This window comes from Oncorhynchus keta, chromosome 17 (assembly GCF_023373465.1).
Source record: "Oncorhynchus keta strain PuntledgeMale-10-30-2019 chromosome 17, Oket_V2, whole genome shotgun sequence".
Lineage (NCBI taxonomy): Eukaryota > Metazoa > Chordata > Actinopteri > Salmoniformes > Salmonidae > Oncorhynchus > Oncorhynchus keta.
This window is the reverse complement of record NC_068437.1, coordinates 27,632,393-27,659,556: the sequence shown is the minus strand read 5'-3', so window position 1 is coordinate 27,659,556 and position 27,164 is coordinate 27,632,393. Positions and strand designations below refer to the sequence as shown.

Genomic DNA, 27,164 nt, shown 5'->3' with positions numbered 1-27,164 from the left:
TTTGGGGTTTTAGGCTGGGTTTCTGTACAGCACTTTGAGATATCAGCTGATGTACGAAGGGCTATATAAATAAATTTGATTTGATTTGAAAAAGGGCTTTATAAATACATTTTATTTTTTTTATTTTTAAAGCTCTAATCTAACCTGGGGTGCGTTTATGCTGTTTGAACTGTCTGTTATTTATGGTCCCATTGGAGACACTGACCAAAATTGGGATTCCTATCCTAATCGTACCTTGTCACACAATGCAGTGTAAAAAATGTACCCATAGAGATAGATAGAGGACTGATCTTTGTATCTGTGCCATTTTAGCATCTGTGAAAGCTTGGGCAGCACATCTCCATTTTTAAGTACATTTACATTTACATTTAAGTCATTTAGCAGACGCTCTTATCCAGAGCGACTTACAAATTTTATTCCTCACGATTGGCTGGTGAGGAGGGATCAGCCAATGAAGTTTTCTGTGGCTAATAAAACAATTTTCCACCACCATTTTCAGATTTTAAGACATCTTATGATGTTGCTCACCCTTGGCTGTTGTCGGAAAATCTGAAAATGGTTGTGTAAAAATTGTGTTTTAAGACAATACACATATTTGTCCTGTTTTTTTTCAGATGGCACACCATTAACTGCCCTGTGCTTCGCTGTCCATGCATAGGCTATAGCCTACTCTACTCTACAGAAAGCCAGCATGTGCAGGCGGGAGCGGAATTAAGAAATCGGTCCCGCACATACTTCTATTGTGTACCATGACAGTGAAGCCTGTAATGTTAGAGCTGTTTATTGCTGTGTCCGTGTGAAAGGTAGGGAATTAGCTGGAGAAACTGACAGATCAATAATGTTACATTACCATACTGACTCAATCTTCAATCGTTTGGCTGATGGTTTCATCCTTTGATTCAGGTCTAGTCTGATTGAGACAAAAGAATAGCTAATGTTAGCCAACTTTTGGCCAGCTCTCTCTCTAGCTGGTACATCAACTAGCCAAGTTTACTTCTGAAACAGGCCAAAACAAAGGCTACAAACCATTTCTATACAAACAACAGCTGTTAGATAGTAATAATAGCCACCTCAAATCTCTATCTAACAGATAGCTGGAAGCTAAAACTGACCTGGCTGTGGTAGCTACTAGCTAGCATAGCTAATGAATGCATATCAATTGAGAGGGGATGAAACATTAGCTAACATTACATATTAGTTACAATTCTAGCTCAGCACTGGGAATAAATACTAGTTTCGTTTAAAATATCAGTTAACTAAAGAGTAGCCAGTTTCCGCTCTGCTTGATTTTACAACTTGGTGAAAGAGCGCAACTCAGACACACTGAACTATGCTCAACTCCCATGTGCTGGTCCAGCCAGCCATCTAGAAACTGTGCCTTCACACAGCCTGTCAGCCTGTTCTGCAGTGTCCGGCAGGCCCTGAATATTCCAAACATAAAGCACACCTTTGATGGTTTTTGTATCACATTGCAATGATTAAAGTACAGTCATTTACAGTGTGTGCAAATGGAGTAAGGAGGTAAGGCAATACTTTAGTAAAAGTAGACACCTTAATAGAAAATGACTGAAGTAAAAGTGAAAGTCAACCAGTAAAATACTATTTGAGTATAAGTCTAAAAGTTTTGGGTTTTAAATATACACTACCGGTCAAAACATTTAGAACACCTACTCAGTCAAGGGTTTTTCTTTATTTTTACTATTTTATACATTATAGAATAAGTGAAGACATTAAAACTATGAAAGAACACATATGGAATCAAGTAGTAACCAGAAAGGTGTTAAACAAATCAAAATATAATTTATATATCTTTAAATAGCCACCCTTTGCCTTGATGACAGCTTTGCACATGCTTGGTATTCTCTCAACCAGCTTCATGAGGTAGTCACCTGGAATGCATTTAAATTAACAGGTGTGCCTTCTTAAAGGTTAATTTGTGGAATTTGAGCCAATTAGTTGTTTTGTGACAAGGTAGAGGGGTATACAGAAGATAGCCCTATTTGGTAAAAGACCAAGTCAATATTATGGCAAGAATAACTCAAATAAGCAAAGAGACAGTCCATCATTACTTTAATATCTCTACAGGATCAGTGTCCCCCCCATGGGATGGTTAAGCTAACATAGGCTAATGTGATTAGCTTGAGGTTGTAAGTAACATAAACATTTCCCAGGACATAGACATATCTGATATGGGCAGAAAGCTTAAACTATTGTTAATCTAACTGCACTGTCCAATTTACAGTGAAATAATACCTTAATATTGTTTGAGGAGAGTGCACAATTATGAACATGAAAATGCATGAATAAACCAATTAGGAACATTTGGGCAGTGTTGCCCATTGCACATTTTTAACAGATATTCAATAGTTCATTGGATCAGTCTAACACTTTTCACATACACTGATGCCATCTAGTGGTCAAAAATATTTATTTGTATTATGTTTTACCGTATCTAATGTGTTGATGTTGAGATGTGTCTGTTTTTCCTACATTAACTTCACATTTCCACAAACTTCAAAGTGTTTCCTTTCAAATGGTATCAAGAATATGCATATCTTTGCTTCAGGTCCTGAGCTACAGGCAGTTAGATTTGGGTATGTCATTTTAGGCGAAAGTTCATTAGAGTTCCAAGCCTCAGAAATTGCAGCCCAAAATAAATGCTTCACAGAGTAAAAGTAACAGACACATCTCAACATCAATTGTTCGGAGGAGACTGTGAATCAGGCCTTCGTGGTCGAATTGCTGCAAAAGAAACCACTACTTATGGACACCAATAAGAAGAAGAAACTTGCTTGGGACAAGAAACACGAGCAATGGACATGGGATGTGTCCTTTGGTCTGGAGTCCAAATTGGAGATTTTTGGATCCAACCGCTGTGTCTTTGTGAGACGCGGTGTGGGTGAACGGATGATCTCTGCGTGTGTATTTTCCACCGTAAAGCATGGAGGAGGAGGTGTGATGGTGTGGGGGTGCTTTGCTGGTGCTACTGTATGTGATTTATTTAGAATTCAAGGCACACTTAACCAGCATGGCTACCACAGCCCTCTGCAGCGATACGCCATCCCATCTGCTTTGCGCTTAGTGGGACTATAATTTATTTTTCAACAGGACAATGGCCCAACACACCTCCAGGCTGTGTAAGGGTTATTTGACCAAGAAGGAGAGTGATGGACTGCTGCATTAGATGACCTGGCCTGCACAATCCCTCGACCTCAACCAAATTGAGATGGTTTTGGATGAGTCAGACTGCAGTGTGAAGGAAAAGCAGCCAACAAGTGCTCAGCATATGTTGGAATTCCTTCAAGACTGTTAGAAAAGCATTCCAGGGTAAGCTGTTTGAGAGAATGCCAATTGTGTGCAAAGCTGTCATCAAGGTAAAAGGTGGCTATTTGATGAATATCAAATATCAAATATATATTCATTTGTTTAACACTTTTGGTTACTACATGATTCCATATGTGTTATTTCATGGTTTTGATGTCTTCACTATTATTCTACAATGTAGAAAATAGTACAAATAAAGAAAAACCCTTGACTTGAGTAGGTGTTCTAAAACCTTTGACCCGTAATGTACTTAAGTATCAAAAGTAAATGTAATCACTAAAATATACGTATGTATCAAAAGTAAAAGTACAAGTATTAATCATTTCAAAACCCTTATATTAAGCAAAGCAGATGGACACATTTTCTAGTTTTGATATTTACAGATAGCCAGGAGCATGCTCCAACTCTCAGAAATAATTTACAAACGTAGCATGTGTTTTGTCAGTCCGCCAGATCAGAGGCAGTAGGGATGTCCAGGGATGTTATCTCGATAAACTATGTGAATTATACCATATTTCCTTTCCTGCTAACAATTCAAATCATCGAGTACTTTTGGGTGTCAGGGAAAATGTATGGAGGAAAAGGTACATTATTTTCTTTCGGAATATAGTGAAGTAAAATTAAAAGTAGTCAAAAACATAAATATTAAAGTAAAGTACAGATACCCCCCAAAACGACTTTACATTACTTTTACGTTACACCACTATGTGCCCCAAATGCAATTCTGAAGTCTAATACATCAATAGCTTGATTTCAACTGATTCTTAATTTTTTTTTGTGTCAAATTAACTAATTATTGTATTTTGTTGAATTTATATAACAACATCCCAACCTTGTTTGGCATGATATATTCGAGTCCAATTGTGGCATGATTCCACTGTTTTCTGTCGGTTTGCATCACTTTCATTGAGGGGCTTTTATTTTGAAGGCGATCCCTCGAATCCGCTATTGTTGCTCACGCTAATGTTGTTCACAACACACTGGTCTGGTGACGAAGGGGTGGAATGCCTTTTCACATAACAATTACTGAAGCCTATCACATTGATAGCTTCCAATAGTTCATCAATTTGTGAATGATCAATACATTTTTACTACAGGCTCGGTTAGCGCCCGCGGGTTATCTAGCAAAAAATCAATAAGCTAGCTAGCTGTTTTGTTGCAAAGGAAGAAGTCCACCCGAAAAGAACGAGGCCTGGGGAGAATTATGGCAGCAACACCGGTAGCTAATCGATAGATAGGTGAACTCTTCTTTTGTACTCATTATATATTCGAATATATATTTAATCTCATAGCTAGATGATTTAGCTTGTCATTGAGTTAACGTTAGCTATGTTAGAACTGCAAGTGTCGAACATCCGAGCTAACCACACATCTAACGTTACTTTAGCCAGCTTGCTAACTAACAGCTATCTCTAGCCTCTGTATACACACATACGCTTTATTTAGCTACAGTTTCAACAGCTCTCTTGTAGTATAATACGTTTGATAAGATATATTATAGCCAGCAATCTATTTTGACGTTAAACTTCAATAAGCTACACTTTGTTGTGGCTAGCTTGCCAGCTGGAGATTTGTTAACGTTTTCTAGCTAGCTAAGTAGCCACTTGGGTCAAGTGCTAGGCGAAGTTATTTGACAGCTAGTTAGCTAACGTTGGTGAGCCGAAATGTTTAGCATTACAAGGTAGCTAGTTAGTGCACTTTAAAATAAACATAAAACATATTAATTGATCTCAGGTATCTGCACAGAGGGAGCGTCCCATAATGACACCAACTGACAACCTTGCAGAATTTTAGCAACAAATATAAACAAGAGCCAAATGGTAAAGAACTCTCCAACGTCACTGTCCTCAGGGAATATGCCATATATCTTGTAAGTTTATGTACTTATGTTTTAACTCTGTGTTTTATTCAGGTTTTGCAAGCATTTGAACATGGGGGACATGAAGACCCCTGATTTTGATGATCTTTTGGCTGCCTTTGACATCCCCGATGCCACCAGTTTGGATGCCAAAGAGAACATCCAGGAGAGTCATGATGAGGCAGAAGGTCAGCTGAAACACACAGGGATGTGTATGGATGACAACTTATCTGTTCACCAAGTTGTGGGTGCATCTGATGTACCTGCTGTCAGTGTTATAGTGAAGAACACAAGTCGCCAGGAGTCGTCTGATAGTGGTGGAGAGAGAGAGGGCCCACACTTTGGACACCCATTGCAAAATGGTTTCAGGGGGTCAGGGGCCGCCATGGAGTCTCATCAGATAGACCACAGTGGTTCTAAGTCTTTTGTGTCTGCTTTGAATGGGGGTGGCTCAAGAGGACTCTTAGGGAAGACCCCCGTCCAGCATAAACTTGAAGGAACGCCATCCTTCTCACAGTCCTTTTCCCAGTTCAGCCCCATCTCTAGTCCAGAATCTGAAGACAGCCGAAGCAATGGAGTTGATATCCGTCCAAAACAAGAGAGACCCTACTTCCCTGCTGCCTCTATATTTATGTCTGCAGAACCCCCAATGTCAGACAATCAGAAAAAACAGCTGTCTTACAGCATGTTTGACAAGTGCCATGAAGTAGACTGTGACGTACCTGAGAACCTTCCAAGGAGCAAAGGAGAATCTATCAAAGCAGAGGATACCAGGACAGAGAAGCCTGACAGTAATGTCAGTGACCAGAAGGTAAAGGGAGATTGTCATAGTAGTGCAATGCTCCCTACAAATGATCATAACAATTTTGAGTCAAGCAGTAACGTTAATATAGTGGCAGCGTCTAATATGCCCACATCTCATCCATGTGTCAAAACTCCAACATCAAAACTATCGTCATGCCTTGAGGCATTAGTGGCTCTAAATGCCAGAAAGGATCCCAGTGAACAACCAAACTATCAAGACTTATCATTGGCTCATGATGACAACATAAAGGTTAGTTCAAAAGTGCCCATGTCACCACAAAGTCCCAGGAGTCCTCTTGAAGCTGTGAAGCGGTTAATGAAACCACCTGACAGTCCTGTAAGCATTTGCAGTAACAGCAGTGGCAAGGGATCCCCAGCACTGGCATCTGGCTCACCCCCAGCCATACCGAGGGTCAGGATAAAGACCATTAAAACCACGACTGGGCAAATCCAGCGCACGGTTACCAGTGTAGTACCTGATTCAGAAAACGAGGACATTCACTCTGTTGAGTCCTCTCCATCCCAGAGTATGATAGTTGAGGATGCCTACCCTAGTTTGTCTCCCTATCCCTCTCATAATGTGATAAGTGATATTATTGTTGATATGCCCATCAAAAGTACACCAGTTGGTGCTCTGCCCTCAAAGGTTACTGATACTAAATTAGAGGGGAACTCCAAGAGGCCAGGACAAATGCAGTCCGCAACTATTTTTCATAATACAAGTAGTCCTGTTATGAGGTCTATGCCAGTTGCCCAGCATGGGCCTTCTACACAAAAGAGGATTTCATCAGTTCAAACAGGCAACTCCCCCAATACAAGCTTGCTTCCCAAGGCAATGCACTTAGCTAACCTGAACCTAGTCCCTCACAGTGTTGCTGCCTCAGTCGCAGCACGCTCCACCTCCCATCAACAGAGCCAACAACACACACTTTCCTCTTCTATGGTGTGCAGCACTGTCCCATTGGTACACCAAGTGAAAAAAGCTGCCCCTAATCCACGTGCTGCCATTCCTAGCACAGCAGCAGGAACTTTAAACAGACTGTTAAATAATGCCAACCCTGTACCCACATATGTACCCAACCTAAACCCACCACCTGAGAGCAACATCAACTTGCCACCACGTGGATATTGCTGCCTGGAGTGTGGGGACTCCTTTGGGGTAGAGAGGAGTCTTGTTTATCATTATGGCAGGAGGAGTGTGCACATTGAAGTAGCCTGCACCCACTGTGCTAAGACCATGGTATTCTTCAACAAGTGTGCCCTGCTGGCACATGCACGGGAACATAAGAACAAAGGTGTGGTGATGCAGTGCACACAGCTCTCCATGAAGCCCATAGCAGAGGGACAGATGTTTGCAACCTTGATCACTGAATCCTCTGTGCATGTGGGCTCCCATGTGCCCCCATTATCCTCACCTAAAAGCCAACCAGTCATGCCCCTCTATCCAGACAAAGTTATCCGCCACAGACTCCGCTGCCTCGAGTGTAACAAGCAGCTATTGGACTACAAAGGTCTCGCAGGCCATTACCAGAGGTTGTCGGAAGAAATGGAGGGACTGGTGAGAAATAATATAATTATAATTATAATTGCTGAAATGTTCAGTATCATAGGCCAGGTAAAAATGAGAGTATTTCTATATGTTTTGCTCTGTGTTATTTTGTCATATAGATGTGTAAGGTGTGCTCAATGCTGCTACCCAACAAGTGCAGCTACCGGGCTCACCAGCGTATTCATGCGCACAAGTCCCCTTATTGCTGCCCTGAGTGTGGTGCGCTGAGTCGCTCTGTGGATATACAGAAGCATGTGAAGGAGAACTGTCTTCATTATGCACGCAAGGCTGGCTATAAGTAAGTCATGACTAAAGTCTATGCTCAGTGGATACATAACACAAAACTATTCTTATAATGTTGTCCACTTTTTTGTAAATCCTTTTTCTTCTAGGTGTCTTCATTGTGATATGGTTTTCATGTCATTTAATGTGCAGAAGAGTCACATTGAGGAGAAACACTGTGAGGTCTTCTATAAGTGCACCATCTGTCCTGTTGCTTTCAAGTCTTCTGGTGGATGTCAAATGCATTTGACAACTAAGCACAATGCCAGCAAAGTGTCCCCTCAGTGAGTTTGTGTAACTAAATGCATGTTCTGAAATGGGCATATTTGCAAACACATTTTAAAGTTTGATGTGATTGATTTCAAATGCTATTTGTTCTAATTGGGTTGTTTTTCTGTTCCAGGTTAATCTTCAAGTGTTCTTGTGAGACGGTGTTCAAGAAAAAGCAGTTATTGCTTCAGCACTTCTATCAGAACGCCAAAAAGCGTGCTACCTGTGTGTTCAAGTGCCCTGAGTGCACTTCAATCTTCACCCAAAAGCTGCCGTTAATGCAGCACTTCAAGGTATGGCATCATCATCTTCAATCTCATCACATTGACATAAAAAAGCACATAATGCTCAGTTTTTAGCTCTGTCTTTTTAAAGCTGTTTGTCTATATTACAGGGGGTACATGGAGGAATCTTCAAAGAGGAGGTGGAGAAAAGCACAAAACCACCAGAGATGACTGCACAGCACCAAGATGTTACCTCGGGATTCCACCAGCCAAAGGTAAACACTCCCATAAAACACTCAGATGGAACCAGAAAAAGGGCCAACTTGGCGGCTAGAGCCAGCAAGCCCAATCTGAAGAATGCTGGCTGGAACTGTGGAGAGTGCCGACACTGGCTGCCTGACCGAGAAGCCTATGTCTCTCACATGAAGAAAAGCCATGGGAGGGTGAGGATCAATTTTGTAATTATATTGCGCATTCAAACAAATTGCTGTAGCATTTAAACTATAGGACAGATGATAATTTAGGGACCACCTCAGATGTGGGATTTACAACCTTCAGGCCCCTTAATGAAATTAAATAATTCCCAAGTCAGCTCAACCCTTAATTAAGTAAATCTGCTCCCTGTGCATTCTGTAGTCATTGAAGAGTTATCCATGCCGGCAGTGTGAGAGGTCTTTCAATTCCTCTACAAGTTTGAGAAGACACATTCGCAATGACCACGATGGAAAGAAAAATACATTTACCTGCTGGTGAGGGTTTCATCCTGAAATCTACATTACAGGGCCCGGTTTCCCAAAAGCATCTTAAGGCTAAGTTAATCTTTGGAACCATAGGATCTTATTGTTCTAAGATTAACATAGCCTTAAGATGCTTTTGGGAAACTGGGCCCAATACATTGCATCCTGAAAGATTGGGGCATAACTGGCACTTATTGGCTGCTGGGTGGCTCCACAGTAAATGGACAAACACGTAAAAACAAAACGGTGGTTACCACATTTTGAGACTATTTTCAGTATGATATCATTTATTCTTATTGTGCAGGTATTGCACAGATGAGAGGACAACATTCACTACAAACATCATGTTGAAGAACCACATCAGTTTGATGCATGGGATCAAAAATCCAGACTTCAGTCTGTTAAAATCAGCCCCTCTGGATAGCAGTAAAGCCTTGGGAGAGGTGATTTTTCTTTTAAAAGTAATACCAATATGTATGATCTGTCATATTTCATTTCTTCATCATTTTACACATTGTCAAAAAATATACACTTTTTAAATATAATTATCTTTAACTTTGATATGCAGGGACATGTTTCAAAGAGACCTGCTGTTGAGTCTGAGGGAGAGGGGCAGGAAGGCGCTGCCCTAGAAGGCTCCCCCGCCAAGCGTCTGAAACATCAGTTTCGCTGCTCAAAGTGTGGCTTCACCACAGAGGATGGCACACAGTTCCAGAAGCACATACCTCAGCATAAAACTGATGAAAACACTCCCCAATGCCTGCACTGTGGATTATGTTTTGCTTCCCAGCTATCTCTCAACAGACACCTGTTTATTGTGCACAAAGTCAAAGAGCCCGAAGAAGAGAGGAAAGAAAGGATGGACATGGAGTACGAGTGCAGAAAGAAGCAGGAAGAGGACATGGGGAAAGCAGTGGGTGTGAATGAGAGAGAGGACTTGCCACCACCATTAGTTAAATCTGACCCCCAACGGGCAGAGGATCCAACCAGGTTGCACTGTGAGCCTGCAGTAAGACTGACTGTAAATCCACATACAGGTTTCACCTAGAGTTTCATGGATAGTGTCATCAGCAGGCAAAATAAAATCAATGAGAGCAATTTTGAACTTCATAAAAGCTGCGATCTCCATTTCCTTAGGTAATAGTAGTTTAATTTCAGGTGCTTGACATGCTGCACTAAAGTGGTACCTTTTTTATTTAATTTTTTGCCTTTAAACGAAATGCTTTTTGTGTTTCTCAAAGCCTTGGGACTGGCAGTTGTTCCAAATCAATTGGGTAATTTTGGAAAAAGATTATAATGAGTTATTTACTTTGTTTTACCTTTGAAGCTTGCATGTTTTGTATTGTAATACATGTATTAAAATGCCTCTGGTACATAACCACACCCACCTGTAAAGGCACAGGGTTTGGTTCATCAGTATTCTGTAGTTATATCAGTTACGTCCCTCAGGCTTACCTCACATTTAGTTTCATATCATAATGACTTTGCTTTAGTTTATGGCAGCCATGTCATATGCTTGGTTTCATATTTTTGGCCTTATAAAATACATAATAATAGATGGCGCTTCAAGCAGGTCGTGGCTATACTGGTGTTATGTAACAGTATTACAACCTCTATCATACTGTATGTTGAAATATTTACTCTTACCTAGGTACCATTTAGCACAGATTATATATTTTATATCCATTCCATACCAAAAATAGTTTCACATTCATTTATTATGAAAGCTGGCTAAACTACCCAAATAGCACTTTTCTACAAGATCAAATACAGGTGTTGGAGTTAAATGCCTTGCTAAAAGATATTACCTTTTTTTACTACTGATTTTGTAGCTTGGTAAAAGTGAGCTTTCATTCATTTAAAATGCTCTTATATCTATATTCATAGTAGTGGTGACTTGTCTTAGTGATGTCATTGTTTTTCTTGGTTAATTGTTATCTTTGGTGAGTGTGAGAAAGCATCTGTTTTGCAAGATAATGCAGGGTGTTGGAAGTGGCTCATTGCCAGCAGTGTACTAAGGCAATTAAAAGAGCAGTGATTTCATTGTAAAGGGTTAGAGCATGTCTGAGTGCATGGGAACATGTTGAAATAAGCTGATGATGGAGACCTGTGCAGCTGTATCTACCTCCATGGTGTATGGCAGTGATTGTTAAAATTGGGATGTTTTGGGAGATTTCACTTTTGTTGCAAGCAATGTAAAATTAATTATTATTCTCAATGTATATCTCCCACAATATTAAATTTTATAAATTACTTTGGAGATTATTTATAGTCACATTGACTTATCTTGTAAACTTTCTATTAAAGTGCTGTATGAACTGTTCATTTTCTAGTGGTTATCTGATAGTCAGTGTTCATCCCAAACAGAGCCACTGTTAAAACGCAGTGTCTATGAAACTTCACATCTCAGTGTTTTTATATAGCCTGTCAAGAGAAACTTTGTACTTTTGATAATATGTACAATATTATGGACATAATATAATCCATGTACACAGTAGCTAATGAACCCTTTATATTTGCAGCATTTCTTAATCCATCACATATATATTCAACCTGCATCGGCCATTGTGCCTTGCTGTAATGTTTACTTCAAATAACTGCAAATAAACATGAACGTGTCAGCATAAGCATCCTTTGTCCTGAAATGATCCCTTCTGTGATGAAAATGTGCTGGAGAAAAAAAATATGTTTGCCCTTCAAAAGGTTTTTTTCTCAGTCCAGTCAAACCAATATGGCTAGTGTCTCCCCGTCTCCCCAACCGACTGGACAATATGATGCGCCAAATCCAATCCCAGTCAAGTAATAAGCAGTAGCCAGCGGGGTTGATAATGAATGACTTAATCTCATTTCAATAAACGGCGCGTGAACATATAAATGCTCGTGCTGTGACACGAGAGCACGAAATTCCCAAGAGCAGAGAAAGGGGTGGTTTTAACCTTGACAAGTAGCCTACCATATTCTGTACACAAATACTGTAGTTTAAAAAAAAGGATGACGAGAGGCACATTGACCTGCAAATCGGGACTTCTTTCTTGCTTTGTTCTACTCTCATACATAGGTATGACATCTTCGATGAGTCTCAATTTAAATGAACTTAGAAATAAATTTTCAAACATCAAGGTTAATCAGAGGGGAAGTTTATGGGCAACTGGTAAGTTATTGTCAATTATAAAGTGTCACTAGAAATTATTTCAAAATTGAGGCTAGAGCAATCTATTACTTTACAATTTAATTTTTATGTTATATCACCATGATATGTTGGTTTAGTTTAGTGAGATAACTCTGAATAATTCCGTTTACTATTTGTGATTAGTCATGTATTGATAACATTTTAAAATGTATATTTTGCCCTTAGGCCATTTCATGGGCAAGAAAAGTGTGGATAGCTCGTTTTTGGAGTCTTCCTTCGGGGGTGGAAAGATCCCTTTTGGAGTTCAGTCTGCCAACCCCAAGCGCAAGGCAGAGAGTTTGACAGAGCTGTTAATTGAAGAGGTGCTGAAAAGTGCTCTACAGATTCCGCAGAAACGGGGCATTAGATCGGGTGAGTTAAAAGGGGTTTAAGGTATCTACTATAAGTGAATGGTGTATGTTGATGTTGGGTTCTTATTGTACATGTATCATATTCCATATGATACATTCATGTGCAAGCAGTAGCCTATACTGTATGTGTGTGTACCGTACCAACAGAGAGTACATTAATTACCGTCTCTGCCTATATCAGCCTAATGCCAGATTGGTCGCAGGCACATGCTGCGTTGTATTTTCCCTTGTGTATTTCGTGTTGACCTAACAGCACAATGTATTTTTATTTCATTTGTTAAATTGTTAGGAGGCGGTTTTCCTGATGAAATTACTGGACAACATTTGAACCAACAGAAATAAACTGAGAAGGCAGAGGGCACGCAACACCTGTACAGTATCAACCCAGAAAGAAGATGAATGGAGAATTTCAATAAAGTCATCATATCGACATTCGCAAGATGTTAATCTAAACCAGCGTTTCTCAAACTCGGTCCTCAGGACCCCAAGAGGTGCACGTTTTGGTTTTTGTCCTAGCAATACACAACTGATTAAAATAATCAACTAATCATCAAGCTTTGATTATTTGAATCAGCCGTGTAGTACTAGGGCAGAAACCAGAACGTGCACCCCTTTGAGTCTCCAGGACCAAGTTTGGGAAAGCTGAGCTAAACTAGTCTAATGTGTTATAAAAATAAAAAAAGGTTATATATATACATATATTTCTTCCCATAATTATATACTCTTGTAGTGCTTCTCATATCTGAATAAAAATTGAATAACAAAAATGTTTCATGTCTTGAGGCAATTTAGGTCACTGTCACCCACATTTATCATATAAAATGAAGCCTGTCCACTACACTTATTGTTTTAGCAATTAATCGATGTTCTATCACCACTTTTTTACACTATAAACGGATAATGTGTTCAGCCTTAGAGCATATGCCCTTCACATCACTTAATGCTTTGATTATCAATGATGTGTGATGTGAAGATATACCAAAGATTATATTTTACATAAACCTTGTCCATCTGTGGTTATACACTGAACAAAAAATATGAATGCAACATGTCAAGTGTTGGTTTCATGAGCTGATATATGAAAGATCCCAGAAAATGTTTCCTTATGCACAAAAAGCTTATTCCTCTCAAATGTTGTAAACAAATTTGTGCACATCTCTGTTAGAGAGCATTTCTCCTTTGCCAAGATAATCCATCCACTTGGCATATCAAGAAACTGATTAATCGGCATGATCATTACACAGGTGCACCTTGTGCTGGGGACAATAAAAGGCCCCTCTAAAATGTGCAGTTTTGTCATACAACACAATGCCACAGATGTCTCAAGTTTTGAGGGATTGCGCAATTGGCATGCTGACCAGGGGCGGAGCCAGATGGATGTCCAGGTTGGCACTGGACACCCCTGACATCTGATTGGCCACCCCGGGTGCCACCCTAAAATTTTATTCGCTACTGGCAGTTTGATGCTGATTGACATCTCATTTCACCTCTTGTTGAAAGAAGCATTTATTTTGACGTTAGGTGGCGCATTTTTCAAATCGAGGACGAGGAAGAGAGAATATTAACGTTGGTTGCGAGATACAGAAGAAGAAGAAGAAGAAGAAGAAGAAGAACATATAGAAGAAGAGATAATATTTCCACAGCTTCACAATCTATTTTCGAGATTGGCGAAAGCATCATATTTGAAGTAAGTTTTAAGGTTTAGCATCGGGTTTAGGTTTACTGAACAACTATTACGAAAGTTGAGTCGCTGTGAAAATGAACTTGAATCCTTTGGCTCCATTAACAGACAGTTAATCAGATAAGAGAGATCGGTTCCCAATTTAGCCTAACATTATGTTTACATCTGTGCTAGTAATAAACGCATATACAGTGCAGTGTCGTAAATGACAGTATACGAATGTTTAGCTAATGTGGGGTAACTAGTAGGCTACAGCTGTCAGTGTTCAGCAAGTTAACATTCAGCAATTTGAAATCCTTTAATTCAGTTAGATTTTTGTACTTTAACTCAAAACCAACTATTGTTATTATCAATCTGTTACTCAAAATATTACCACAATTCAACATGAAAAGAAAGAGAGAGATATCACACTTCTTTTTAAAGAAGCACAAACAGGCAGATCAGGTGCAAACAGACCCCAGCCCTTGCATCACCACTGGACCCCAGAGCAACTCCCTACCTGAGGCTCGTCAGAGTCAGTGTGGTCAGACTTCACAAGGACTCAGTCTACCACCACTAGGTCAGAGCATCTAGCAGGCAGTCAGTCACATGCCCAGTTCAGAATTTAAGTTTAGCTTCAGTTTGTAATATATTATTTTGTCAGGTTAAACCTCACTTTAAAATGTTGGTTGTTGATTCATGTGTGTTTTTGATTGCTGTGGCATTTTCATTGTGATTATACACTAAAGGTTCTTGTCTTATTTTAATGTAATAGATGTATCTAGGGATGACACAGAGCAAGACGGCAGGGTAGCCTAGTGGTTAGAGCGTTGGACTAGTAATCGAAAGGTTGCAAGTTCGAATCCCTGAGCTGACAAGGTACAAATCTGTCGTTCTGCCCCTGAACAGGCAATTAACCCACTGTTCCTAGGCCGTCATTGAAAATAAGAATTTGTTCCTAACTGACTTGCCTAGTAAAATAAAGGTAAATTTTTTTTTTTTTAAGAAACAGTGAGCCAGAGCTGCCAGGAGATGTCATCCAGCCCCTCCCAACTGCATCAAGCACCAGATATGCTGTTCCAAAAGGACCCAATGGTAGGCCAGGCCTATACTTTAATCTACACATTTTAGTTAGCAGCTGTTAGTATCTAATCTTGTGGATCACTTAATTATACATTTCTATAGAGATATGACACATTATTTAACGTGTATTTCAGACATTTCAAGATCCAGAGAAGAGGGTCCTGTACAGCTGTGTTTGAAAACATTTCCCAGAACTCAGCATGGTACTAGGTAGGAACAGGGCTTTCTCCAGCTCCTGGTGTAAGGACAATTCATGGCTTGAATATTCTTTAAGTCAAGATTTGACTTATTGTTTCGCATGTTAGATGTCATAAATGAGGACCAAAAAAACAAAGTGGAGGAAAACTGTATTTGCATTAAAACAATTGCAGATGTGCTCCTATTAACTGCCACTCAATATATAGCGCAGAGAGGTCATCGAGAGTCTGATGACTCTCACAACAAGGGTCATTTTTTGACAATCTTAGAAGAAATAGCAAAGCATGACCCTCTCATAGAGAAAATTATGAATGTGGCAATGCTAAGTACACAAGACACCAAATCCAGAACAAAGTTCTTGAGGGCTTAGCTGAGATGGTACAAAGGGAAATATTAAGAGAAGTAAAAGAAAGTGAAGTTTTTAGTGTAATTGCAGATGAAACCAAAGATTTAAAGAAAAAAGAACAAATGTCTTTAGTGTTGAGGTACTATTACATCCTCAAACCTTTTACAGTTTCTGTCAGCTGAAAGATAAGATGCAGCAGGTCTCACAAAAATGATAATTGATTGCCTTGAAAATCATGATCTGGAATACAGAAATAATCTTGTGGGGCAAGGCAATGACGGTGCATCCATCATGAGCGGAAAGCATTCTGGTGTCTGCACGGATTAAAAACAGTGCAAGATTAGTATTTTTTGTGCACTGTAATGCACATTGTTTGAATTTAGTTCTTGACAATGCTGTAAAATTAGTGCATGAGGCAGTTAACTTTTTTGCTCTCCTACAGAAGCTTTATTACTTTGTATCTGGCTCGTACGTTCATCTCAAGTGACTTGTAGTTCAGAAAGAGCTGTATCCACAGCAGCAGCCCAGGGAACTACAGAGACTTACGGATGTAAGGTGGGCATGCAGTACATGAAATGGCCGTAATCTGAGGGTCTTCCAGCAGTTCTGAGAGTGCTACAGGATATCACACTTGAAAATAGTGAAATCAGTGGAGGCAAGGGGCCTTCTTTCTCAGATAGAGTTACATTTCATAGGGCTTTTGGTTACCGTTTGTGAAGTGCTTGGTGATGCCAAATATCTTTCTGGCATGCTCCAATCAAGCTCTCTTAACCTAGCAAGGTCTGTGGATCTAGTAGGTGGCCTCCCGGTCATGCCCAATCACACGAGGCTCTCCCTTTCCTTGTTCCCCTCCTAGAGGTGGTCCCAGTCACACCGCCTATGATGTATTAAGATGTATCATTACGACCAACACTTTAATGTAACTTGACAAGCCAAATATCTTTCTGACATTACAGGACTACAGAAGTGAGGGTTACTTTGGAGAACTATGGAAAGAGGTTGAAGAGATTGCAGAGCATTGCAAAAAAAGTGTACAAACAGTGTCTAAAAGACAGCCTAAAACAAGCTTAAGATTTCACGACTCATTGATGATGAGCACTGTAGGACAGAAAAATTGTGACACAAGTGATGGTGAGAGCTTCCAAAGAGCTGTCTTTTATCAGGTGCTTGACAGTCTCACAACTGAGTGGCAGAGGTGTTTTTCAAAGAAGAATTGTGAGATAATGCAGGGGGTCCAGTCTTTCAACTCAAAGAGTACAAGATTCTTGAATGAGGAGCCTTTGAGTCAGATTTAGAGGACCTAAAACATGAGGTTCATCAAACCAAGCAGCTTCTTGATAGGAAAGACAAAAGTGGAAGGGACAGACCTTCTACTCTCCTTGACTTTGATGTGTTTCTAGAATATTCTCAGCTTTAAAACTGATTAAATCCCACCTTAGGACAACAATGGTTGACTACAGGTAAAGTCACCTCAGAATTCTCAGTGTTGAGTCGAGGAGGGCATGCTCCCTCAACATGGATGAGTTTGTGAAACATTTTGCCAGTTCTCACCAGAACTGCAGAATTATGCTGTTTTAAATCTACCTAGGATAATTTGGCACTTAGGCGGTCCCTCTGGTCATGATTAAAACCTGCATTGTGTACTAGCTAGGACACTGACATTCTAAAATGATATATCCAAAGGGTATCATGTCACACAAATTTAATTTGGTCTTGATTAGGCCAATTCCAAAACGTTTCTTTGCTATTAGTTAAAATAATGTATATGAGCATAAATATGATACTGTAAGTTTGTAATATTGATGGGCACCAAAATTATTAATATTTTATTATGCCTGGTATGTCAAATTGCAGTGTGTTTTTTTTGTAAATAAACAATGCAATTTATGTAACACAGAGAGAGAGAGAGAGAGAGAGAGAGAGAGAGAGAGAGAGAGAGAGAGAGAGAGAGAGAGAGAGAGAGAGAGAGAGAGAGAGAGAGAGAGAGAGAGAGAGAGAATTGAGCTGCAGTTCTGAGGTAGAGACCGTGACTATTCATAGTATTTTGAAGAATTACAGTGAAGTAACCCTTTTGGACCATACTATCACCACATTTAAGAACTCCGGGTTAAGTGAATTATCACTTCTACCTCTAATCAGCAATCATAGGATTCATTCATGCTCCTTAGATGCTAGGTTGATGAAGTAGCCTTGCCCAACCCACGTATAAAACTCTAGTTCCGCCACTGGTGCTGACTGCAGGAATGTATACCAGAACTTTTGCCAGAGAATGTAATATTAATTTCTCTACCATAAGCCGCCTCCAACGTGGTTTTAGATAATTTGGCAGTAGGTCCAAACAGCTTCACAACTGGCAGACCACGTGTATGGTGTCATGTGGGCGAGCGATTTGCTGATGTCAACGTTGTGAACAGAGTGCTGCATGAAACTACTGACAACGAACACAATTGCATTTTATCGATGGAAATTTGAATGCACAACAATACAGTGATGAGAGGTCTGTGACCAACAGATGCATATCTATATTCCCAGTCTTGAAATCCATAGATTAGGATCTATTGGATTTAATTCAATTGACTGATTTCCTCATATTAACTGTAACTCAGTAAAACCAATGAAAATGTTGCATTTATATTTTTGTTCAGTATAGTCGTGGCAGTGATAGACGAGTCGGGCGCGCCAGAAACCTGGATCGCGAGCCTACCACTCCATTTCACACCATGGATGAAAGCACATTTAATTTCATATGTGTGCACGCGCCCCCAAAAATGTAGCCTAATCATATAATTACATACAATCCCTTAATTCAATAGGATCTCTGTAAGTGTTGTAGTAAAGATTTGTCATTTAACTTTTAAAAATGTATTACCTTATAATCTGGCATAAACACAACCAGTCATGACGTTTTCATCTGATTGTCAAACAGTCTCTTCAAACGGCTCCTTTACTAGGCTACCCGTGCACGTTCATCCACTCGCAACATATTTCCAGCCTCCAAACAGTGGTGAATGGAAAGATACATATTTTATACAAAACACCAAAAAGTGTAATAACATTTCGAGATTGTCATTAGGCCAGAATGTATTCGTCCACTGCTGTCCGCGCGCATCTCGGTGTCTGCCAATCATCTCTGCCTTGACAAAATGTAAATGTTCTCTTAGAACCACATCGGATTTTGGAGTTTAGGCTATATCACCAGTTTAAGTCCATTTGCTCATTTCTCTGACATAAGGTAGCCTAAATAATGGTGTTATAGCCCAGTTTTCTTGACATTTTGTTTGAATGATTGTGACAGGCCCATGTTTTACCGGTTTGGCGTACTACCGCTATTTATTTAGCAGGCGTGCGCGTTCACGCGAAGGAAGAGCACTTCGGCACAACACCGGGACGCCATACCTGACCGAGAATACATTCACCCCCGGTTTCACACCCAATATTATGGAAGGCGAGAAAAAACAACTTAACCAATGGTTTCCACTAGATAGAACAGTCAAAATTGCTGTCGTAAAAATGATCGAAAACAAAAATTCGCTTTTTTATCTTAATTTAAGGCTAGGTTTAGGCATATGGTTAGCAGTGGGATTGCGGTTAGGTTTTATTTCAGGTTTTAAGAAGATACTTTGTAGAAATAGTTTTTTTTTCATAATGGGGTTGGCTAACTTCCGGATACTACTTCCGGGTTTATGCCTAGCTAGCTGCATGTGTTTTTAGCATTATGCCGCTCATAGTAATGTGTGGTTTTCCATGTAGTGGCAAAACACGAAGAGCGGTGGAATTACGGGAATATTTTGAACGGAATACAGAGAGAAAGGTTCACAATGTAGGAGATGGAACGTTGGGAATTGAGAAGAACGCTGTATACGCAGGTATGCTGAAAGTTAGCTGATTAGCTTGCTACAGTTGTTAGCTAGCTAAACGTCTTAACTAACAGTAGCTAGCTCACATATGCCTTTCAACCAAAAGAGGTTGGTGGCACCTTAAATTAAGGAGAACGGGCTCGTGGTAATGTTTGGAGCGGAATGGTATCAAATACACGGCTTCCATGTTTTTGATGCCATTCCATTGGCTCCGTTTCAGACATGAGCTGTCCTCCCCTCAGCAGTCTCCACTGCCCAACCACTTTGTTCTGGGCAATGTTGCTGTTGCCATGCATGTAGCCTACACTCCCTTTCTGTACCGACTTCCCGAGATTATAGAAATATAATTAATTATAGTTCTGTGGTTCTAACTTGCTGTTCTAGCATAGCTAGCTAACGTATCTGAAAACGAGTCTATCTGGTATGCCACCATATGCCTCATGCAACACGACACATATCCTTCGAAAATACAGTTGATCAGGCTGTTGATTGCTGCCTGTGGAATGTTGTCCCATTCTTCAATGGCTGTGCGAAGTTGCTGGATATTAGCTGTAACTGGAACACTGTCGTACACATCAATCCAGAGCATCCCAAACAGGCTCAATGAGTGACATGTCTGTATGCAGGCCATGGAAGAACGGACATTTTCAGCTTCCAGGAATTGTGTACCAATCCTGGCGACATGGGGCCGTGCATTGTCATGCTGAAACATGAGGTGATGGCGGCGAATGAATGGCATGACAATGTGCATTCAAATTGCCATTGGTAATATTGTGTTCATTGTCCGTAGCATATGCCTGCCCATAAACACCATAGGGCAAACTGCTCGCCTACACGATGCTGTCTGCCATCTGCCTGGTTGATGCTGGGATTAACCTGTGAAGAACGCACTTCCAGCATGCCAGTGGCCATCAAAGGTTAACATTTGTCCATTGAAGTAGGTTACGACGCCTAACTGCAGTCAGGTCAAGACTCTGGTGAGGATGACGAACACGCAGAGGATCATCCTATGACAGTTTATGCAGAAATTCATTGGTTGTGCAAACCCACCGTTTCATCAGCTATCCGGGTGGCTCGTCTGACTATCCTGCAGGTGAAGAAGCAGGATGTGGAGGTCCTGGGCTGACGTGGTCTGCGGTTGTGATGCAGTTGGACATACTGCCAAATTTTCTAGAACAATGTTGGAGGCAGCTTATGGTAGAGAAATTAACATTAAATTCTCTGGCATCAACTCTGGTGGACATTCCTGCAATCAGCATGCCAATTGCACACTTCCTCAATTTGAGACATCTGTGGCATTGGGTTGTGTGTGACAACTCCACATTTTAGTGTCCGTTTATTGTCCCCATCACAAGGTGCACGTGTGTAAGGATCATGCTGTTTAATCAGCTTCTTGATATGCTACACCTGTCAGGTGGATGGATTATCTTGGCAAAGGAAAAATGCTCACTAACAGGGATGTAATCAAATTTGTGCACACAATTTGAGATAAATACGCTTTTTGTGTGTATAGAACATTTCTGTGATTTTTTTTACTTCAGCTCATGAAACATGGGACCAACACTTGACATTTATTTTATTTTTTTATTTCACCTTTATTTAACCAGGTAGGCTAGTTGAGAACAAGTTCTCATTTGCAACTGCGACCTGGCCAAGATAAAGCATAGCAGTGTGAACAGACAACACAGAGTTACACATGGAGTAAACAATTAACAAGTCAATAACACAGTAGAAAAAAAGGGGGAGTCTATATACAATGTGTGCAAAAGGCATGAGGAGGTAGGTGAATAATTACAATTTTGCAGATTAACACGAGTGATAAATGATCAGATGGTCATGTACAGGTAGAGATATTGGTGTGCAAAAGAGCAGAAAAGTAAATAAATAAAAACAGTATGGGAATGAGGTAGGTGAAAATGGGTGGGCTATTTACCAATAGACTATGTACAGCTGCAGCGATCGGTTAGCTGCTCAGATAGCTGATGTTTGATGTTGGTGAGGGAGATTAAAAGTCTCCAACTTCAGCGATTTTTGCAGTTCGTTCCAGTCACAGGCAGCAGAGTACTGGAACGAAAGGCGGCCAAATGAGGTGTTGGCTTTAGGGATGATCAGTGAGATACACCTGCTGGAGCGCGTGCTACGGATGGGTGTTGCCATCGTGACCAGTGAACTGAGATAAGGCGGAGCTTTACCTAGCATGGACTTGTAGATGACCTGGAGCCAGTGGGTCTGGCGACGAATATGTAGCGAGGGCCAGCCGACTAGAGCATACAAGTCGCAGTGGTGGGTGGTATAAGGTGCTTTAGTGACAAAACGGATGGCACTGTGATAGACTGCATCCAGTTTGCTGAGTAGTGTTGGAAGCCATTTTGTAGATGACATCGCCAAAGTCGAGGATCGGTAGGATAGTCAGTTTTACTAGGGTAACATGTTGCGTATTCACATGTTGCGTATATATTCATGTTCAATCTACAACCAGTTAGCACTTCGGACATTTCTGAGTTTCCTAGTTCCAACTAGCACGTGAACGCAGCATGTGCCAATATTGCCCCATAAATTCCTCCCCTTATGTATTAACAACAGTGAAGCGATAGCCAATAAATAGGATATTGATTGTAGTTCCAGCTCACATATTAACATTGTTGATATATGTTTCACAGATTCTCAGAATGAGAAAAATGTAAGAGGATCTCTAAGAGCTGAAGCAGAGAGGTGAGTGTACTGCTCATAGATTGTGTAACATTGCTGCCTCTATTTCCAGAATCAAATTGGATTTGTTTTGAAGTTACAGATAAGAATTAATAAAAAAATGTTGGTTTATTGCATTAGGAGAATCAACAAAGAGGATATTGTAATTCTGGATTCATTGAACTATATCAAAGGTAAATGTTCTCCATTTGTTTTTTAGAATTGATTTTGATCGATATTGCAAATAAAAGTGTGTGGGTGGCTATGGCAATAAGGTGCTTTCTACATATATCACCTAACCTAAACATCTTTACATTTGTGTTTCTTCTATTGTAATCTATTAGGCTACAGATATGAACTTTTTTGTCTGATCAAACACACACAGACGCCTCACTGTCTGGTATGTAATATGTTGTTGATGAAAAACATGATTTTAACAGTGGCTGTGCATGATACCCCTTGGGGTAGACTAGCCATTATGGGTGGGTGGAGTTTGCACTCTGTTTCAAATTTAGGAGCACCATGGCGTACAGTGCTTATGTTGTTAAGGTGTACGCTACCATTCAAAATATGCTTTCTTTAATTCATGAGATTTGTTTTCTCGGTGACACTGAGATTTATCTCTTAAATGTACCATATTTATTCATGAAGGTTTATTGTTTGACGTCAGCCGAAGTGAGCTCAACATGGAACACAGAAAGGGATGTTGAAGAGCAGTACACTCAGGAGATGTAAGTAGACCAAGTTACTTTCCCTTGGACAATTTTTATTTTGCTCACAGGATTTATAAGAGCTAACGACAGTACTGTCTAAACAACATGGCCATCTCCACATTTTAACAAATGCAGACTACTTTTTGTAAGTGTTTTAAGATACCATTGATGCCTAATTCTTGCTCATGTTGTGTTATTGCCTAAATTGGCAACATTTAATGTATTTCTATTTGGTAGAAAAACACATTGACAAATTGAATAAACAATTGTCTGATGTATTGCATTATAGTGTTTTGTAGTTTATGCTAATTTTCAACACCTGTCCCTAAATAGGTTTTTATGTTATCAAAAGGAAATAAAGAAATACATAATCAATAAAAGAAATCACAATCTCATATCAATATATTGCATTTGTAACCTTTATTTAACTAGGCAAGTCAGTTAAAAACAAATTCTTAATTACAATGATGGCCTACACCGACCAAACCCGGACAATGCTGGGCCAATTGTGCGCTGCCCTGTGGGACTTCCAATCACAGCCGGTTGTGATACAGCCTGGAATCGAACTAGGGTTGCCAGAGATGCAGTGCCTTAGACCGCTGCACCACTCGGGAGCCCCGATTTACAATGACATTTTAGTCATTTACATTATCACAATTATATGCACAATCAAAATGTCATAGGCTTCAATTAGATGCATGAGTGAAATTCCATTTGCTAATGTGACTTGCAGACTCATGGTCTTTGGTTCTGCTTTTACTTTCACAGCCTAGATGCGCTGGTGCTGAGATTTGAAACTCCAGACTCCAGGAACAGATGGGACAGTCCACTTTTCACCATTCAGAAAGAAGACACACTTCCATTTGAAGCCATCTCTGATGCCATCTTCAAAAGGAAAGCACCCCCTCCTAACCAGTCGACACAGAGTGTAAGAAACTTGTTTACATGCATAAATCGCAAAGTAATGTTTCTGCATGCAGTTGGTAGTTTCAGGTTTTAAGTGAAGTTTTTCATCCATCTGTTGCAGCAACCACTGTCATCTACAAACTTCTTGTATGAGCTGGACAAAGTCACACAAGATGTGTTGATGGTGAGAGCCTTCATATTTATCAGTAACTTCCTCTTATTGTTTTTTCAATCCCTGCATTGGTCAACCCCCTGCTGTTTTCTTCTGTTTCTCTGTTTTTCTTTCAGCATCATTTGTTGAATGTATTATTTTTTAATGCATAACATTATTGCTTCAGTTGTGTTATTAAATACTGTCTGCAATGCTGTCTGTTGGAAGAATGTATATTGACTCTTTCTGTTTGTACCAGGCAATTCTCAACTCCCAGAAGACAAGTGTTCCAGGGGATCTCATTGCTGTTCCAGGAGCTACAGAAAATATATCCTTTGCCACATTTTGCATGTTGCTCACATATACCCCCCTCCTCCTTCTAAAATGTATTATTTATTTGACAGTCTCTCATGGACGTATTATTTTTATTTTAATCACCACCTCACAACAGTCTAGCTGCTAGACTCTAGCACCAACAGGGGTTAATGTCATCTTGTATCAAATAACTGGATCTCTTAGCATGGGGCTGTGGATAAATGGACATCCATCAAAGAGTATCTTTCATTTGATGCAGTTGGTGGCACAGCAACTGAGCCACCAGAAAGGTATCGCCATCAAACACATAGGATGTTTGAGACAGGGACCAAATCATTGGAAGCATGGCGACTGGCTTTTATCAGGATTCCGAAGCATACTCAGAAACCAGTACTTTGTTGTTCCCCCTGCAGCTCACTTTGAACAACATAGCACAGGCAAAGTAGTGCTAGTGGAGTCTTGAACTACAAAATGTGAGTTGAATATTGATTGTCTTCAGAGAGATGATGTTTCTGCACAGCCTTCTGAAAGCATACATTCATCTCTTCAAATTGTGGTTTCGGGACATTAAGGGGCCGAAGCCAAATGTATTCGATACTGTAACCTTGCTTTCAGCTCTGACACATCAGATAATTCATGAGTGTTTATCACTGTGTTTCCTTAACCTGATGTCAAACATAGAACTGACCAGAAGTCTAAACATGGCAGAGCTCCGGAAACTACGACGCCAGTTCATCAGCTACACCAAGATGCACCCGACAGAGAATATTGAACACATTGCTAACATGTTTGTACAGTATCTAAACAAGAGTATACATTGATGACTTTTTATTTTAACGCCTTTGGTTCAGGTCAATAAAATTAAGGGAATGCCTTGTATGATATGTTTACATTGTCTGAGACAAGTACATTCATTTTAAGTGTCTTTGTGTGTCTCTTAATGTGTTTCAGAGGCTGCATCGAGGTTGCCCTTTTGGTATGAATCAAAATGGATCATATTTAGCTGTTAATGTTTCCCAAAATTATATAAGACTGCAAACTTATTAGAGAGTAGTCTGGCAGGATTTTGGGGTAAATCTGTAACAATCGGTCTATTAATTAGTACAATATAAATATTCTTTATCCAGTTTATTTTTGTCCTTAGGAGGCCAATGCAAAATGTTTCTATTGGGGTTTTCCCCATTGGTTTAGTATACTAAGCAGTCTTTACACAAAGCATAGATTAAAGTGACACTGCATGACTGCTCAATTTCTTAGTTTGTAATATTGTATATTTGTCAATACGCATTGATTATTGCTTTTATTTCTATACTAGTCTAACATTGTGGGTGCAATGTATAATTCATAATACAAAACTACAAAACCATACACTTGACATTTAAGAATCATGGATTAATGTTTATTGAAACATGCACTACCCTGTACAATAGGATGGTCAGGGATTTTGTTAGCTGTTTTCAGTGAGAATACAGCACAATACAAAATGTCAGTTCACTTGTGGCTTCAGTCCTCCAAGCAGTGGGTCTGTGGGGATGTGCAATGAATTGGCCTGCGGCTGAATCTAGTTAATGGTCCCTGACGTAAGCAGGATAATTCCATCCGACTGCTGAGACTATTTCAGAGGTGTTTGATGTTTCATCGTTTTAGCCTGACGTGTGACCACTTCCCAAGTTAGGCTTTGCTGCCTGCTAATTGTAACACTTTGTCTTATCAATTACATAAATGTCACCGTATGCCTGCTGATGCTACCGTAATTGCCAAACCAGGAGATTAAGAGAAATATGGGCTCATTTCAAAGAGTAAAATGTCGATTTTGATGAGAGCAACACTGACATTTATTTTCTTGAATATTCCTAAAGCATTTAGAAAGAGAACATGTTTTCCTTGTGGAGTTCTATTCCATCTCAATGGTTTCTCATTAATGACCAGCAAGCCCATAGGCCTTGTATTATCACCCTGTGCTTTTCAGATTGCCTTGACTTTGTTCCTAGGGAGACATTGGAGCAAAATCCACTCTGTCATTCATTCAGACTAAACGCAGATGGCAGTGGACAAGTCTTTGTGCTAACCCAGTCTAAAAATAGAGTCCCCATTCCCTTACCAGTACCTCCCTGACCTTAAGGCTTCCGCTCCAGGTCCTACGTGATCTGAAAATGGTGTATGCTACAGAGTAACAGGATGCCATAATACATTTATTTTATTCTCCTTCCCTTATCAATTCATGTAGAGTGGTCCACTTATTTTATTCTTCTTACCTTATCAATTCATTATAAGGTGGCAGGTAGCCTAGTGGTTTGAATGTAGGACTAGTAACAGAAAGGTTGCAAGATCAAACCCTCGAGCTGACAAGGTAAAAATCTGTCGTTCTGCCACTGAACAAGGCAGTTAACCCACTGTTCCTCGTTGAAAATAAGAATTTGTTTTTAACTGACTTGCCTAGTAAAATAAATAAAATCTAGAGTAGTCTATTTATTTGGATGCTTTGGAACTGTCTTTTTAGATCACCCAAAGAGCTATGCCAGTTTATATGGCTATAAATTATATCATACTACATTTTTTATTTAACCAAGTTCTGGCACATAGCTATGGATTAACAGCACCTTTCTCTAATTGGCTCAAATGTTCTTGTCCTGTACTTCAACCTTGACCCTTGGCTCAA

At 39.9% G+C, this 27,164-nt stretch overlaps 2 protein-coding genes across 6 annotated transcripts; both read left to right on the top strand.

Annotated features, from left to right (window-relative positions):
* The first annotated feature begins 4,287 nt into the window (after window positions 1-4,287).
* Window positions 4,288-11,678, top strand: znf592 (zinc finger protein 592). Of its 3 annotated transcripts, XM_035791118.2 has the most exons (10): window positions 4,288-4,562; window positions 5,059-5,144; window positions 5,237-7,544; window positions 7,655-7,833; window positions 7,928-8,101; window positions 8,221-8,380; window positions 8,482-8,754; window positions 8,948-9,060; window positions 9,353-9,491; window positions 9,617-11,678. In XM_035791118.2, the coding sequence occupies exons 3-10, from the start codon at window positions 5,256-5,258 to the stop codon at window positions 10,094-10,096; spliced, it is 3,807 nt and encodes a 1,268-aa protein (XP_035647011.1). In that variant the 5' UTR covers window positions 4,288-4,562; window positions 5,059-5,144; window positions 5,237-5,255; the 3' UTR covers window positions 10,097-11,678. The 3 variants fall into 3 exon arrangements, with proteins under 3 accessions (XP_035647011.1, XP_035647013.1, XP_035647010.1); XM_035791120.2 differs by lacking the exon at window positions 5,059-5,144 and having other exon boundaries at window positions 8,482-8,586; XM_035791117.2 differs by lacking the exon at window positions 5,059-5,144.
* A 2,449-nt stretch (window positions 11,679-14,127) lies between these two features.
* Window positions 14,128-25,880, top strand: kti12 (KTI12 chromatin associated homolog). 3 transcript variants are annotated; one of them, XM_052465782.1, is made up of 11 exons: window positions 14,128-14,275; window positions 15,255-15,343; window positions 15,466-15,541; window positions 22,393-22,444; window positions 22,562-22,614; window positions 22,765-22,820; window positions 23,072-23,151; window positions 23,902-24,061; window positions 24,161-24,223; window positions 24,450-24,521; window positions 25,186-25,880. In XM_052465782.1, exons 3-11 carry the CDS (start codon window positions 15,532-15,534, stop codon window positions 25,324-25,326), a joined length of 687 nt encoding a protein of 228 aa, XP_052321742.1. In that variant the 5' UTR covers window positions 14,128-14,275; window positions 15,255-15,343; window positions 15,466-15,531; the 3' UTR covers window positions 25,327-25,880. The 3 variants fall into 3 exon arrangements, with proteins under 3 accessions (XP_052321742.1, XP_052321741.1, XP_052321740.1); XM_052465781.1 differs by lacking the exons at window positions 14,128-14,275; window positions 15,255-15,343; window positions 15,466-15,541 and adding an exon at window positions 19,218-19,741 and having other exon boundaries at window positions 25,186-25,292; window positions 25,457-25,880; XM_052465780.1 differs by lacking the exons at window positions 14,128-14,275; window positions 15,255-15,343; window positions 15,466-15,541 and adding an exon at window positions 19,225-19,741.
* The last annotated feature ends 1,284 nt before the right edge of the window (window positions 25,881-27,164 follow it).

Excerpts from the sequence above, each read along its gene's own strand:
- znf592 (XM_035791117.2), top strand. The coding sequence starts at position 5,256 with ATGGGGGACATGAAGACCCCTGATTTTGATGATCTTTTGGCTGCCTTT. Across the intron at positions 7,545-7,654 it reads CGGAAGAAATGGAGGGACTG|ATGTGTAAGGTGTGCTCAAT; the intron begins GTGAGAAATAAT and ends TTTGTCATATAG. Across the intron at positions 8,102-8,220 it reads GCCAGCAAAGTGTCCCCTCA|GTTAATCTTCAAGTGTTCTT; the intron begins GTGAGTTTGTGT and ends TTTCTGTTCCAG.
- kti12 (XM_052465780.1), top strand. The coding sequence starts at position 19,591 with ATGCCGCTCATAGTAATGTGTGGTTTTCCATGTAGTGGCAAAACACGA. Across the intron at positions 22,445-22,561 it reads CTAAGAGCTGAAGCAGAGAG|GAGAATCAACAAAGAGGATA; the intron begins GTGAGTGTACTG and ends TTATTGCATTAG. Across the intron at positions 24,062-24,160 it reads CTAACCAGTCGACACAGAGT|CAACCACTGTCATCTACAAA; the intron begins GTAAGAAACTTG and ends CATCTGTTGCAG.